We start from the raw sequence: 15,593 nt of genomic DNA on the forward strand, positions 1-15,593 counted from the left end.
CTTTTTTTAACATTTTTTATCTTTATTTGACACAGAGAGAGAGAGCATAGGCAGGGGGAGTGGCAGGCAAAAGGAGAGGGAGAAGCATGATGCGGGACTCCATCCTCACGACCTGAGCCGAAGGCAGATGCTTAACTGACTGAGCCACCGAGGCACCTGGTCTCCTGATTTTTAGGTTGTTACTGCCAGCCTATGGTAGCTGTTTTGCAGGCTGAGCTACAATCCCTTGGCTTTCCACACCAAGGGCATGTTAACCCAAGCCTTCATCAGCCACCCTGAACACTCTCTGTCCAGCCAGCCTGACACAGTCGGCGTCCTCTCAGTCTGCCATCTTCTCTCCCGCCCCCACGCATCTGTAGATGCTGCCCCACCTCCTGAATGTCCCTTCTTTTCCTCCTGGGCAGTCTGGGTCACACTGTTACATCAGCGATCGCATCAATGTCTCACTGATGCATCAGAGGCTAAGACACTCGGTCTGGAAAGCCCTTACCACAGCCTAGAAGCTTCTCCCCACATCCCGCTTGTCCCCATGATGGCTCTAACTGCCCTACATTGAATTTTCCTGTGTATATTCTCTTGGCCTTTGCAGTAGGGCAGGTGGTCATATATTTCTTTACACTGTGGCCCAAGTGTATGTCAAGTGCATAGAAGATGCTCAAGAAATATTTGTCGTAAGGTATTCTCCCTGGCACAAACTTCTAGAGCAGCTGATTTTGCATACCTACATCTTCACTGTATTTAAATACCTACCTTCAAAAGTGTGAGCATTTGATATGACTTCATCTTGTCTGACTGTCTAGAATAAAGATGCAATAAACTTCTCAAATAAATTCAGCTCCTGGAAAAAAAAGGCCAAATCTATGTGAAAGCAGAGTTTAAAACTGTTTATGAAAACTGAACAAAAAACGCACCTTCTGGGGAAAAAAAAAATATATATATATATATATATACACACACACACACATATTTAAATATATACATATGTATATATATGTGTGTGTATATATACACATATATATATTTTGACACAGACAAGAACCACAGAATTGAAACTGGAGAACTTGAATATCAGTGCTGATGGGACAGTGATCCTGGCAAGGTACTTTTCTCTGGTCATTTGCCAAGACAAGAAAGTCTCGAGACCTGAGAGGACAGCTAGCATACTCACAGATCTGTGATGCCACAGCTTAGAAAGTGCTTGGCCTTTGTGTGAACAATAACATCAGTGATACTTTACTTCACAGGGATTCAGTAGAACCCTCAGAGACACTGTTTTTGAGGCTTACGACGTTTGTAGTTTTCAGTTTGCTAAGTCTTTGGAGTGCTTAACACTTCACTTGCTGTGGGAGAGAAGGAAAGGCATTGAAGCTCTGCATTGAGGAAATCGCCAGTATGGAAGGGTGCTTTTAGATTTTTTCCCACCTGCCTTCAGCTCAGGTCATGATCCCAGGGTTCTGGGATCAAGCCCCCCATCAGGCTCCCTGCTCAGCGGGGACCCTGCTTCTCTCTTTCCTTCTGACTGCTGCTCCCCCTGCTTGTGCTCACTCTCTCTCTCTCTCTCAATCTCTGTCAAATAAATAAACTCTAAAAAAATAGAATGCAGCAAACTCTACATCTTTTAAAACCTGAAATCTTCTACTTTTGCTTTTCTCTTTGCATCAACACCATGCAATCAGCCAGTCACCCAGGCACCTGCTCCCACATGTTCCCGTGCAGTCCTTGTCAGGTCCTCTCCATGTACCTCTAGAGTTTCTCCCCATCCCCTCTTCCCATGGCAGTCCTCTAGTCCTCCCGTCGAGGGCCACCATCTCACTCAGGTGGTCCCTCAAACCTTAGCCTCTTCTCCTCACATCCTCCCTGTCTCGTTGCCAACAGAATGTTCCTAAAACAAAACTAGGCCATGCCCCTCCGTGTTGCCTTCAAGACACTGGACCATTTATGCACCACATGGATTTCCTATGGAAGCACTGTTGAGCTGAATGATCTCAGGTGCCGGGAGCCCACAGACAGAGCTGCAAGTCGCAGACCATCAGGCATTACACCTCAAAATATAGATGGCGACATCTCCCATGGAAAGGAAACAAGTCCATCGGGTCTGCTAAGGAGACTGTGAAGGACTAGTGCCCATTCTTTCTGCTGTCAGTCTATCCAAAAGGAGAGAATTAAAGAGGAGGGAAGAAAGGTGTGCATACTCCCTCTAGGAAAGATTGAAAAAGTGCCTCAAATGAGCCAGCGTCAGGACAGAAACCCTCTGAGCAGATGTTTCCACAGCAGGCAAGACACATGACATATTCCACAGCAGGGAATGTTCTAGCTTCCTATTCTCATGGATTCCTGCTTCAAGAACGAGGCACAGACACACCCACATCTCCGTTCGGCAGCTCAGTAGAAAATAAATTCCGTCTGCCCCCCTAGCAGAATCTCTAAGGTGAGGAAGTCTGAGTCCATTAAGAGCCAAATTTTAGAGAAATTATCCCACAAAAATTTTAGGCATTAGTCCTGATTAGTAATGGAATACCAGTCTCTCCATGGATTTCTTAATGAGTAATGCACTTTCAGATGTCCATCAACACATCTGATACACAATCATCTATTATTTTAATTTTAAGTTCCTTTTTCCCCCTCAATTTAGCAGATTAACACATAAACCATTATTTTTATTTCCTCAAAACAACAGTGCACACTTGTATATCCTCCTGGCAGGCCACATTTCTAAATATTCTCATGATGAGGCTGAATGAATGGATGAATATGTCATTTATGGAAATGAATAAAAGGAAAGAATGCATCGTGTCTTGTCTCACATTGTTATTCATCCAGCTGAATTAGAAGAGAAATGGAATGCAGCAGTGGAATATTGCGGGTATCCAAATGTGCAGGCTGACAAAAGACACACAGAGGTGATATTTTAGTTGGCCACCTTCCTTCCTTACAAGGTGACCTGCTGCTGCTGCTTGGAAGAAGAAAAGCCATTTATCCATTCTACTCACACTGTCTTGATATTGGCAAGGCCGTCTTGTCTGCAAAGGTCATGGTAGGAGTACAACAGCAAGTCCAAATATTGTAAAATGTCCAGTTGGAGCCACTTTCTGAACAGCCCTGGCCGGCAGTCCCTCCCCGCTACACCCCTTCACACGCGACGACTCCCACCATCCTCTTGCACAACCATTCCCAACAGGTCCTCATAAACCTTTTGGTTGTTGCATGGAAAATTTAGAGATACTGTAACAACTTGCAAGCTAGATAGGTCTGCTCACCACTTTTTCTCAAGAATAAGCTGGTACCTAGGAGAAACACTAAACTCTCATTCTCCCTAGCTTCCAGGCTCTGAAAAATAACCCACTTGGAGATAAGGGTTTTTCTGGGTTTGTTTTGTTTTGTTTTGTTTTGGGGGGGTTTACTTTTGTTTTTTGGTTTTTTGTGTGTGGTTTTTTTGGATACTGATGGTTTTTGAAATTCAAATATTCTAAGATGGAATTTTCCAGTCCACCAGTTCAAATAAGACACTTCAATGGGGTTTTCTCCTGGTTGGCAGAAAACTCAGTGGGAAAGAGGTTAGAGCCCCGTGTGGGCCTTTGCTAGTTGGGGAGGTAGATGGCAGGGCAATATGAGAGAGATAAAAGAGTTAAAAGTATTCCAGAGTAAAGTGACTACTTCGTCACCATCATAATTCTGTCTCTGGTTAGCCTCACTATTTACAGCCAAGATGATTCCCATGTTCCAAGCACCAGCTGAAGAGCCTGACGTACCTGTGATTAGCAGGGGTTTTCTGAGCCTATGTGTTCCCCAGAGTGGTTTTTCTTCTTTAAATCATTCAAAATTACTTTAGTCATTCTGGTGTCAGTTCATATCTCAAACACTAAGCAAAGAGGAGGATTTTTATTATTGAAAGATATATAGGAACTTTGAAGATTCTATGCAATAAATTATAAACAGAACGGTCATATTTTTCCAGTGAGGATAAAATATACTTCAGTTTATTAAAAATATTCCTTTGGTGGGAAGCGTGTCAATATGATTTTCTTGTTATCTTATGATCCCTTGTTGGGTGTAGGTTGTCTATATTCTCTCTAGTGAAGACATTTTTTCCTTTTTTTAAATTTCCAACCAAGACTGTACTTCTTTGCTCTATTTGTGATATCAGAAACAAACCAGTTGTGTGATACACTGATTTTTTTTATATTTTATCTGATAAATTATGGTATGGGTCTGTAAGTTCTCAAATATATTTTTTTAAGATTTTATTTATTTGACAGACAAAGATCACAAGTAGGCAGAGAAGCAGTCAGAGAGAGGGGGAAGCAGTCAGAGAGAGGGGGAAGCAGGCTCCCTGTCGAGCAGAGAGCCCAATGAGGGGCTGGATCCCAGGACTGTGAGATCATGACCTGAGCCGAAGGCAGAGGCTTAATCCACTGAGCCACCCAGGTGCCCCCAAGTTCTCAAATATTTTTAATCACTGTTCTAAGGGCCCTTGCTGTCAAAATCTTTAGGCATTCTTTAATTTGTTAGAGTATGAAAGTTTAAATAAAGAACATTTCTGTAGGGTTAAGGCACTGTAATTTTCTAAGAAGGGCCAAGAAACAATGAAATATACTTCTTTTTAATTATTAATTAGTTGGTAATATTAATACAATCTTTGACCTAGGAACAGTGGCTTGCCACAGCCATCTTTCCCTAAGACATCTCAAAAGAAAAATGTACTCATGTAGAAAAGAAATGTAACCTATTGTCACTAAGGCTCTGGCCCCAAATCCCTTCTAGGGCTTCAGTTAGCTGAGCAGGATCCCATCGAGAGCTCCCTTGAACAAGTGAGGTTCCTGCACTTTCATTTCCAACTGTTCTGTCCAACTGAAATTTAAAACTGCTTAAAGCTGAAAACCTAGCAATTCCTTGCAGATGAGCCTAGAGCAGTGCTGGCCTCCACTCTAACAGCTTCCTAGGAACCTGAGGCAGAGAAGATGAAGTAGCAGACCTAAGTGGTCCCCAGAGGTCTCCTGGCTCCACATCTCACGGTCACCAAAAGTGCTTGTTTCCAGAAGGCAGATTTTAGGGCTCGCCCCCACCGAATCAAGACGCCCACGTGTCTCTCACAACATTTGAGTGTGAGAGCCCACCATGTATTAACATCATTCGGAACCCTGTAAGGCAGGGTAACATTAAAATAATAATTAAGGGAACAGACAAATAAACCCCTATCAGAAAGCCTGACTGAGTCCTCAGGAATGTGCCTTAACAGGGACCTCACGTGAAACAGGGAGGCATCAGATGAGAAGGGCTTCGGAAACCACAGTGTTTGAGAAACACTGATGGAGAGTACAGAAGGCGGGGTCTTCTTTGGGAGCCTGCCTTTAATGAAATGATGGATGGGAAGAGACAAGCATCTGGTATGTTTAAATACCCTTGTAATGTTGGCTGTTCTACTGACGTCCTAGATCAGACTTTATTAAATGCACTGTTTGCCCTTGAGTGGCCATAAATTAATTTACTACCTTACTATAAACTAGTGGCCACAAACTAGTTTACTAATTCACTGTGGTGGAAGGAATGGCAGCATGTGCACATTTTGGGAGGGCAAGTGTATAGCAGGTTTTAGTAAACTCTTTATTGGAAACTGTCCCTCTTGCAGGGTTTTTACAAACCAAGACACCCAGATATACAAGAAAAAAAAAAAAGTATTAAGAATGCCCAGATGTCTCTCCACCCTCTCCTGGCCACTACTCCCCACACACCCAAGAACCCCAACTACATGATTATAACAATGTAAATTACTTTTGTCTATTTCAATTTGTTTTAAGATTGTATTTATCAGTTTGTTAATTTAATGTATTAATTTATTTGAGAGAGAGAGAGCTAAAGTTGGGGGGAAGAGCAGAGGGAGAAGGACAAGCAGACTCCCCACTGAGCACAGAGCCCCATACAGGGCTCGATCTCACAACCCTAAGGTCATGACCTGAGCCGAAATCAAGAGTCAGGCACTCAACCCACTGAGCCACCCAGGCGACGCTTAAATTGTTTTCATAATCACGTTGAAGTATCATATCTTATACCAGAATCATAATAGCCTTATGCACCTTTCCTTTTGTTTGTTTGTTTGTTTGTTTTTTTACTGTGGCTAATCTCCGAGGTACACCTTTCACAACCATGCACTGGCCACTTATGAAAGAATCAGTAACAATGTGTCGTCAAGGTAATGTTCCGACATTCATAGCCATTCGCTTCCAAATAGAAGTCCACGTCATTCTTGTTTGAATCCCAAGGCAAGCGTGTCTCAATGCCTGGCTCTTGGAAAGGTGTAAACGAGTAAGGTTGTTGATGCTGATAAATAAATTGGTTGAAAACATGAGTAAATAGATTTTAACAATCTAAATCGGTTAGGAAAAAGTGAGGGTAATTTCTGATCAAAGAGAGAAAATGGGAGTATAAATTGAGCCTTCCAGCAGGATTCTCCAAAGCCAACCCTCTTCCTCGGGTCTACTTGCAAGTTGCATTGAGGAGTGGCAATGAAGGGTGCGTGAAGTCTGGTCACCATGGGCATGTCTGGTTTTCAGAGTCAGCCTCCGACTGAGGCAAATAAGCAGCCTGTGCTCATGCAGGAGAGGCAGGCTTGACGAATGGCATCCTTTGTCTCCTAGAGACTTGACCAAAGAGGACGGTCCTCTCCTGGGGTCCAGGAGAGAGATGGAGTTCATGGAGTGAGGACAGGAGCATGATGGAGGCCCTGAAAGCTTTGATGAGAGAAGTGACCCAGTCTGGCTGGTCTTTCACAAAAGCACAGGCTCCTGTTATGGGCCTGGGGTGTTGACCAGGGTGGACGCAGACAGAGAAGTTAATGTGATCAGGGGCAGGTGGTGGTAGTGAAATCAGGGTGGTAACCAGGGAGGAGGTGAGAAGTAGTTAGATCCGGCTTGTATTTTATATTTTATTTTAAAGTGTGGTATCGCTCCTATTCTTTTTCCGCAAGTGATTTTTTTAAAGCCTTTATTTATTTATTTGACACTGTTTTTTAAAAGATTTTATTTATTTATTTGACAGAGATCATAAGTAGGCAGAGAGGCAGGCAGAGAGAGAGGAGGAAGCAGGCTCCCCCCTGAGCGGAGAGCCTGATGCGAGTCTCTATGCCAGGACCCTGAGATCATGACCTGAGCCGAAAGCAGAGGCTTAACCCACTGAGCCACTCAGGTGCCCCTATTTGACACACTGAGAGAGAGTGAGAGAGCACAAGCAGGGGGAGCAGCAAGCAGAGGCGGAGGGAGAAGCAGACTCCCTGCTGAGCAGGGACCAACCCCCACCCAATGTAGGACTGGATCCCAGGACCCTGGGATCATGATCTGAGCCAAAGCCAGATGCTTCACCGACTGAGCCACCCAGGTGCCCCGTATTTTAGTTTATAGTCAGTAAAGTGTGCTCGCGGATTAACCGTGACGTGTGCACAGAAGCAGGAGTAGAGGTGGGCGGAGGAGCCTGAAAACATAGCCGCCGTGACTCGTAAACAGCCATGGAGTGGGTTTGTGAGGGTGAGAACTCCCTTTAGAAATGTTTGCCGAGGGACACCTGGGTGGCTCAGTGGGTTGAAGCCTCTGCCTTCCGCTCAGGTCATGATCCCAGGGTTCTGGGATCAAGCCCCGCATCAGGCTCTCTGCTCGGCAGGGAGCCTGCTTCCCCCCTCTCTCTGCCTGCCCCTCTGCCTACTTGTGATCTCTGTGAAATAAATAAGCAAAATCTTAAAAAAAAAAAAAATGTTTGCCGATCCCCACACAGAGATGTGAGGTGGACCAACATGCTGAGATAGACAGGAGAGGTCAGCTGGGGGTCATGAGGTTAGGGACACTTCTCAGACAATGACATGCGGCCAAGGTCCACCAGGACCTGAGTGGGAGGAGGAGTAGACAGTCCAGCCCTTCCTCCCGGGCCTCTCCAGCTGTCAGGAGCGGTGGAGAAAGGGACAGATCAGCAAAGGAGAACGGGGAGACGCGGGGAGTAAAGCCGGGAGGAGACCAGGAGAAAGTGCTGTCTGGAAAGGCTGCTGAACAGTGCTTGAAATGCTGAAGATAGGTTGCAGGGTAAGGCCTGAGAATAAAGCCTGCTTTCATCCAGGTCAATGTCCTGATGGTTTTCCAGGGACAGGTGTGTGAGATCAGGGCAGAGCCTGACCTAGATGGGGGGTTGGGGGGGTTGGGGGGGGGCTCAGGAACACCTGTGAGGAGGGACACCCCCCAGTGGTGAACACATGGGTGTGATGAGTGCGTCTTACAGGTTCACCACGAAGATCTCCTGACTGCCAAGGAGAAAATGATCTCCTCTTACTTTCCTAGAATTCATTTCCATGCCTTGATCACAGCCCCCATTTTCCCTTTGTCCCCTAAATCCTTCTATCTACTTGAAAGAGTTCACGTTAGAGATGGTGGGACTGCTTGCCACCAGTTCTCGGACGCAGGGAGGGAAGGGATTATCCACACTTGCTCGTTTTAATATTAAGAAAGGAGTAGTTTGTCTCTTTCAGTGTTTTGCTCTCTAAAGTAACTAAATAGTGTATTTTTCTTCTACTTTTGCTTTCTTGGCTTTTAGTCTCATTACTGAAAATGGGACTCGTGCCCAGAAATACTCCAAACAAAATCTGGCTTTTAAATATAATGTTTAACTTGTAACTACAGATGCGGTAGATATAAATAAAGTTACCTTTATGCGATGAAGTGATTTCTCAAAAACCCCACCTTGTTTCACTTGACCTGCTTTTTGTGCTTCTCATCTCATTCACCAGTGATTAAAGGGGAACCGAATAAGTCAGATTTTTGAGAATTTCTGCTTATGTTGTTTAGAAGCAGAGAGGGTCGGATGACACGTCTGATGCATGGTCTTGCAGCAGAGCAAAGTGTAATAGTATTAATTTGTGTTAAGTGCCATATTTTACCTCTAATTAATCTGGAGTATCCATGTTATTAATATTCTTTCCTGCCACTAATCTCTTCCATCCGTCTTACATTTGTGTATTCATTTGCATTCTCTGAATTAGACAAACATGTTGTGAATTTCCCTGTGTAGCCTCTCGTAAATCAAGACAGCTGCATTTGGGTGCTTTCCTGTCTGTTACTTACATGTGATGCAGCCTTGAACTTAAAGCTCATCCTTCTCCTTCTCCATGAACACAAAGGAATATGTTTTCGTGTTTAGAGAGGGGTATACAAAAGAGAGTAGGGGTTAAGAATGTAGATCTTGGAGACAGATACCTGGTTAGCTCCCCTGAAACGTTTAAATCAGACAAAGTATGTGGTAGCAATCTAAACATACCAACCATACTAATGACAAACCAATGTGAGGGTTAAAACAGAGTTCCACATGTTATGTTTAAAGATATGCAGAATTAGATTTTTCTCATAGATCTGATTTGAGTTTTATTTCCTTTTCATTGGATTACTTTGTTTTCATCATGCAGATAATAACATGTTTTCCTGGCTTCACAACAGGCAGTAAAAATTAACAACCTACGAGCTGAATGTAAAACATAAACTTCTTTCACCGGGATAAAATTTGGCTTTTTGTTTTCCTGTCACCGTCCATAAATTGTGTGTTCGTGAGCGTTTATTGGGCAAGGGGGCTGGGGACAAATGATAGATTTTGTGACTTTTCATGACATCACTAGTATGTCCATATGGATAGGACATAATGGCTTTTGGAATAATTAGCTACAAAATAAAGGCGATAGGGAAAAGGTCCTGTTCAGAATGACTTGCATGTACGAATTGCTCCTGCTTTAATCAGATCACAGTTGCTGGGTCGGAACCCCATACGGACCAATTAATTTCATCCAGTATAAAAGCGATGTTTTCTGGTCTTAGACTGTACCTCTCACCCTGATCAGCTGTGCTCAAGGAGCCTGCTGTGTGTCGCAGAGGGGAAGCCTAAAAGAGTGTCCATGGCTCAGCACAAATTAATCATAACCTCTGGATGCAGAAGGAGCTACCTATGGTGTCAGCAGCACATATGGGCTATGTGTGAGAGGAATACATAATTCCAGAAAAGGCTACACATTATTTCAGGATTGTTGTCCTCAGCACAGAGCGGAGCTCATGAACATTATACACCGTGGACCCCTCTTGGCAGTCTGTTCCCAAAGAAAATTCAAATGCACAAAATAAATGGCATAATGTTATAGAGGGGATCTAATTCATTGAGATGGAATTACCAAAATATTAAAAAAAATAGATAGTTTTTATACATGCTTTAAATAACATAGTGTTATAATGACTTTATTAATTATCATAAATTCAAATTAGTAATTAGCATAAATGATACTTCAGAATATCTTCAATATTAATACTAATGTGAAGGAAAAAAAAAGGATTGTGATTTTTCTTGGTTCAGAGTTTCCAGCCTTGCCAAACATCACTGTGATTTGTTATTTACCCTATTGATGAAAGTGCTAAATTACAATTGGAGGAAAGTGCACAACTGTCTTCTAGAAGGCCTAGGTTCTTGCCTCTGGGTTGAAAAATCAGAGATATCTATCTGAGCTATTTATAAATTTTCATGACCAAAATGTTATTATTTCATCCAGGAAAACACTCCACTATTTAATGTAAAATATTTAACTTTCAGCTGGAATTGATTTCAGAATACAACTATTGTGGTTATAGGGAAAACTTATCAATAAAAATTGACAATGGGGACTTTGAATTTATTTTAATAGATGTACATTATATTGGGTTGTATCAAGGTTTCGCCTAACAGGTGTAGGAAATTTTCCAGAACTCAGTTGTGATTAAATCTTCTCTCAAATAAAACTTTTGGATTGCTATAGAATAAGACAAATTTTCTTAATAAAACAGAAAGTCAAGGGTTGGTGTTTCCCCAGTTCCCAACATGACTACATGGCCATGGAAAGAAAACATATTAGAAATATAAATTGTCATTAATTTTTTAAACTAAAGAGAAAAAACAGGAAAACAAACATATTTCTATGACATGAATATTAAATTTACTTGAATAACATATGCAATTAAATAATACTTGAAATTCTACAACTACTAAAAGTATTTCATTGAAATCATCTCTGTCCCATATATGATGCTTTTGAGGACTTTCCATGGGCAGAAATGTAGCCTTAATCTATTAATTTTATATGGAAATATGAATTATTTGGGGATTAGATCATTCATGTGGAGTTAGAAGACACAGAGGAGAATAAAGTAAATATGATACTTTGTGAATCTTTTTTACTTGGACTTACGTATTTTATCAGCAATTTACCACATGTCTTGTTTCTTGGTTTTCTGTCTACTTGTATGAAAGCACAGTTATCTCTTCTTTTTTTTTTCTTTTAAAGATTTTATTTATTTATTTGACAGAGAGCACAAGTAGGCAGAGAGGCAGGCAGACAGAGAGAGGGAGAAGCAGGCTCCCCACTGAGCAGGGAGCCCAGTGCGGGCTGGGACCTGGGACGTGGGACCACTCAGGGTCAAGACCTGAGCTAAAGGCAGAGGCTTTAACCCACTGAACCACCCAGGAGCCCACAGTTATCTCTTCTAACCAAACTCAGCAGCAGATACAATATCTCACAGCAATGGTTATTAATATATACATTTTTAAATATATGCTGAATTTTAGGACAGGAGACCAAAAGTTGATGAAGCCTCTGTGGACTTTCTCTTCCTCGTTTATGCTTTCTAAGGGCCCCTCAACTCTAAAGCATTTCTTCTTTCTGTACTGACACCCATTTGAAAAAGACTCCTCATAAATAGTATGAAAAGTGAGCCTCCAAGATGATCCAAGAACATACAACATTTTAACCTTTTTAAAAATTTTTTTCTAGGCTGAACAGGACAATGGCCATCCTCTGCCTGCCTTCGCCAGTCTCCATGTTGAAATCCTGGATGAAAACAATCAGAGCCCCTATTTCACAATGCCCAGTTATCAAGGCTATATCCTGGAATCCGCCCCTGTGGGAGCAACCATCTCTGACAGTCTGAACTTGACCTCCCCTCTGAGAATCGTGGTTCTGGACAAGGATATAGAAGATGTAAGCTCAGTATAAATGTTGCTCTTGTTTCCTTGTCGCAACTTCTTATATTTATGCCAACAGGAACTTTGAGAAAGACATCGCGATGGGAGCTATGGAATAGAGAACAGAATCCTTGTGAATAAGAGTCTCATAAATGAGAATCTTAGTGTTGTAATTTCATTTCACATCAAGAATACTATAAGAAAAGAGCATATTTGAATTCAGCAACTTTTTTTTTTTTTCAGTTTTATAGATACTGGGTATAGGGAAGAAAACAAATGTTTCGTTTATAGCTTGCTAGACCCCCAGGAATCTTTTTTATTAATATGGGTTAAAAACTGTGTATACAGTTGCTGATAGGGAACAGTCATGGCATTAGACAATGAGTCTACAAAAACACAAAGGCAGTGCAGGAGTATGATTTGGGGAACTTTGCTGACACTATGTTATTTGGGGGCAGCTGATTCGCTCCTTTTTCTGCTGGTGGCTGTGCTGAAGCTTAGATGGTCTGCTCCACGCATAGTGGTCCGTGGTGGTGACACTAGCTTACACATTGGGAAATGTTCCAGGCTGGGCGGGTCAGCCTACTTTCCCCCTTCAGTCCCTCTCTGGTTGTAAAGAACAGACAGAAAATCTATCCCAGGCCAGTCAGAGCACTTCCAGGGAAGGAAAAACAAGGAATTGGAGCTGGAAGATTTTGGCATCATGTATTAAAGAAGTGGAAAGGACTCTCGAGCCACTGGAGCCAAATTTGCTGGCCTCATGGCAGAAGTTTGTCACCAGCAGGGGAGAAGGGGCAGAAAAGAGTCCTGTTGGGGCTGTCGGGTAAGACTTTCCGTGAGGATGGAGGTGTTCTGCAGCCGTGCTGTTCACCCCAGGAGCCGCGAGCCCCGTGTGGTTGTGCAGCGCTCAGTCTAAATTGGACTAGGAACCCCATTTTAATGTTTTTTTAATTGACTTAAGTGTAAATCATCCCCTGTCACCAATTGGACAGCGCAGCTGTGGAGTGTCCCCCAGATCTCATCCATGGGTTTTGTCATCTGTCTGGTAAATGAACTTCCAGACTTTTTTCTTCTCTTTCTGGAAAAAGTGTGTAACACTTCACCAAGGCTGTGACAACTCCATGTGCACACTCCTCTTCCCAGATCCCTTTCTGCCTCCCAGTCCTTTCTCTTCTCTCATCCACCATTCTTGTTTATCTTATCTCTCTTCTTCCATCTCATCATGTTATCACAGGTCACAAATATCACAGCAGTAGCTGTCACTGAGTTCTAAGTACCTGCCAGACAGTATAGTAATGCTTTATCTTGTATTAATTCTCTTAAATCTCATGGCAAATGTAATAGATGCAATTTCCCATGTTGCAAAAGGGGAGATGGAAGCTATTTTAAATGCCTAACAGTGATCACAGGGTTCATAAATGGTGGAGCTGGTCCTTGAGCCAAGGTCTGTGGGAAGTGAAATCCTTGATTTTCAGCACCAAACTAAAGCCCCTGTTTCTTTGCTACGGTCTGGCTCTAATCTGACTATGATAACGGCTGATGAAGGCTACAGACTTTCTTCCAGAAAAGTGTGTATCCATGCACAACTTCCCATCCTAGCTTTAAGGGGTTAGGGATCCCCTGAATGTCTTCATTTAGTGAATCCTTGCTAGGAAACGCAGAGCCACCCTAATACGTTTTACATAGGCTAAGCGACTGGTGGGACTAGTGCTGTCCCATAAATTTTGGGATGGCTCCTATTTCATTTTTAAATTGGAATGCATAATCAAACTTTGAGCAGAGACTAGCTAATTTGGGAGATTATCATGGTTTATGTCACACCTTCATGAACACAATGGTAAGCAAAAGCTAAATCCTGAAGAAGAAAAATAAAAAAAAAAAAAAACTAAATCCTGAAGAAGGAAAAAAAAAAAAAGGCTAAATCCTGAAAAGTTTTACTTTCTCCATAATTGCAAAATGTACATGTCTGTACTCATTGGTGTATTTATTATTATTATTATTTTGCTTGATGTATTTATATTTCTGAATGGTTGCACACTAAGCCCTACACTAGCTTGTGTACATGCCGACTTTTCTGGATTGTCATTCACTTTAAAGATTTTCAGATTGCTTCTAAGAACCTATCGAGAACGGTGGGACTTGCAGGGTGTCGCTGAGGCATGTGGGAGAGCTCCTGGGTCTAGAACACCTGGGAAGCATGATTAGCGTTTTGCTCTGAGCGCTGGCAATTCCAGTGAGCCTATTAAATGCTCTGAGTGTTTCCAGGGGTGGGGCAGCAGGCTGTGGTTCTGGGGAGTTTGTGGTTTGGAGTTAAACAGCCCTGTTTGACTCTTGGTCCTACTGTGTAATGGCTGTAGCATATGCAGGGTCTCCCATTCACCAGTTGCTCCTTTTGCTTAATCACCTGTGATCCAAAAGGTCAATTATTGCTGCCTTGGCCTGCTCCTTTACTGGGGCTGGCGTGGATGGGTGGGGAGAGGACCGTTCCCATAAATGAGGCCATACAGATGGAGAGTGACACCATTACCACATCTCATTAAAATATCACATACTTGAACACTGTGTATCTGGCCACTCGTTTCTTATTTAGGCCCATCCTCTTTCTGAAATTAACAACAATGAGTGCCATTAGGTGCCTTGAAAGGGAAGCAGTATCTCTAATCTAGTTATAAATGTTTCTAAAATATCACATACAACTGACAGTCTTCTCATCCTTCCTATTCTGTCCTCTGAATGTTTCACGACTCTCTTTTCTTTTCCCATCTTTACAACCATCACCCTACTCGCCTCTCATTAGAATTGCCTCCTGATGTGCTTGCCATTGTATTTTATTCTGACTCAGGCCTCTCTCTCACCCGGCCACTAATGGTGATCTCTTCGAGAGCTCACATGGGACTGTGCCACCTGCCTGCCTAGCATACTGGTGGGACATCGCGTCCCCCGCACAAGAGAATGGCTAGTGTCGCTCGATGCCTGAGCATTCCTACCCCGTCATGTGCTCAAACTCCCTGGATCACCTGTTACCTTTAACAATTACTTGTAGTCTCCTGCACATGCCAACCTGCTTCTCATCTCGTTTCCATTGTTTATGATGTTTTCATGTTTTGAAATCTTTCATCCTTCATTTCCCAAGCTGACTTGGACAACTTATGCTCAGTGTTTAGAATTCCACTCAGACTTTCCCTCATCCAAGCATCTTGCCCGGACTCTGCTTCCTCCCAGATAAGCTGCCTTTCTCACCTCTGTGCATTTCTCTAGTGCTCTACTCACATCACTGTAGATGCCTTGCTCCCTCTTTGAATGTAAATGGAGGATAGAGCCTACATCTCAGTCACTTCTGTATCTTGAAGATCTAATGCAGTTCCCAGAACTTAATAGGTTCTAGTGATTGTTTAATGAGCTCATGCATTCGAGCATAAGTAAAGGGATGAGGACATCTAATATATGCATCAAAAATTCTAGTGATATTGATTTAACTGTGTCACAACATGGCCCCATTCCATGGTTGGATGACTAATTCCTAGAAAGCTCTTCATCATACTGAATTGGAACTAACCTTCTTGCAACTCATCCAGATTCCTTACAGCTTTCATTTG

At 42.6% G+C, this 15,593-nt stretch overlaps 1 protein-coding gene across 5 annotated transcripts in view; it reads left to right on the top strand.

Moving 5' to 3' along the window:
* PCDH15 (protocadherin related 15) overlaps positions 1–15,593 on the top strand; it is a gene marked incomplete at both ends in the record, with an annotated part of 820,110 nt that overhangs the window by 432,846 nt on the left and 371,671 nt on the right. For all 5 annotated transcript variants that reach the window (XM_080823084.1, XM_080823082.1, XM_080823083.1 and 2 more), the window contains one exon: positions 11,807–12,013. In XM_080823084.1, the coding sequence (XP_080679210.1) occupies positions 11,807–12,013 (207 nt within the window). The remainder of the gene's footprint in view (positions 1–11,806; positions 12,014–15,593) is intronic.

Source organism: Martes martes (assembly GCF_963455335.1).
Source record: "Martes martes genome assembly, chromosome: 14".
In the NCBI taxonomy this organism is placed as follows: Eukaryota; Metazoa; Chordata; class Mammalia; order Carnivora; family Mustelidae; genus Martes; species Martes martes.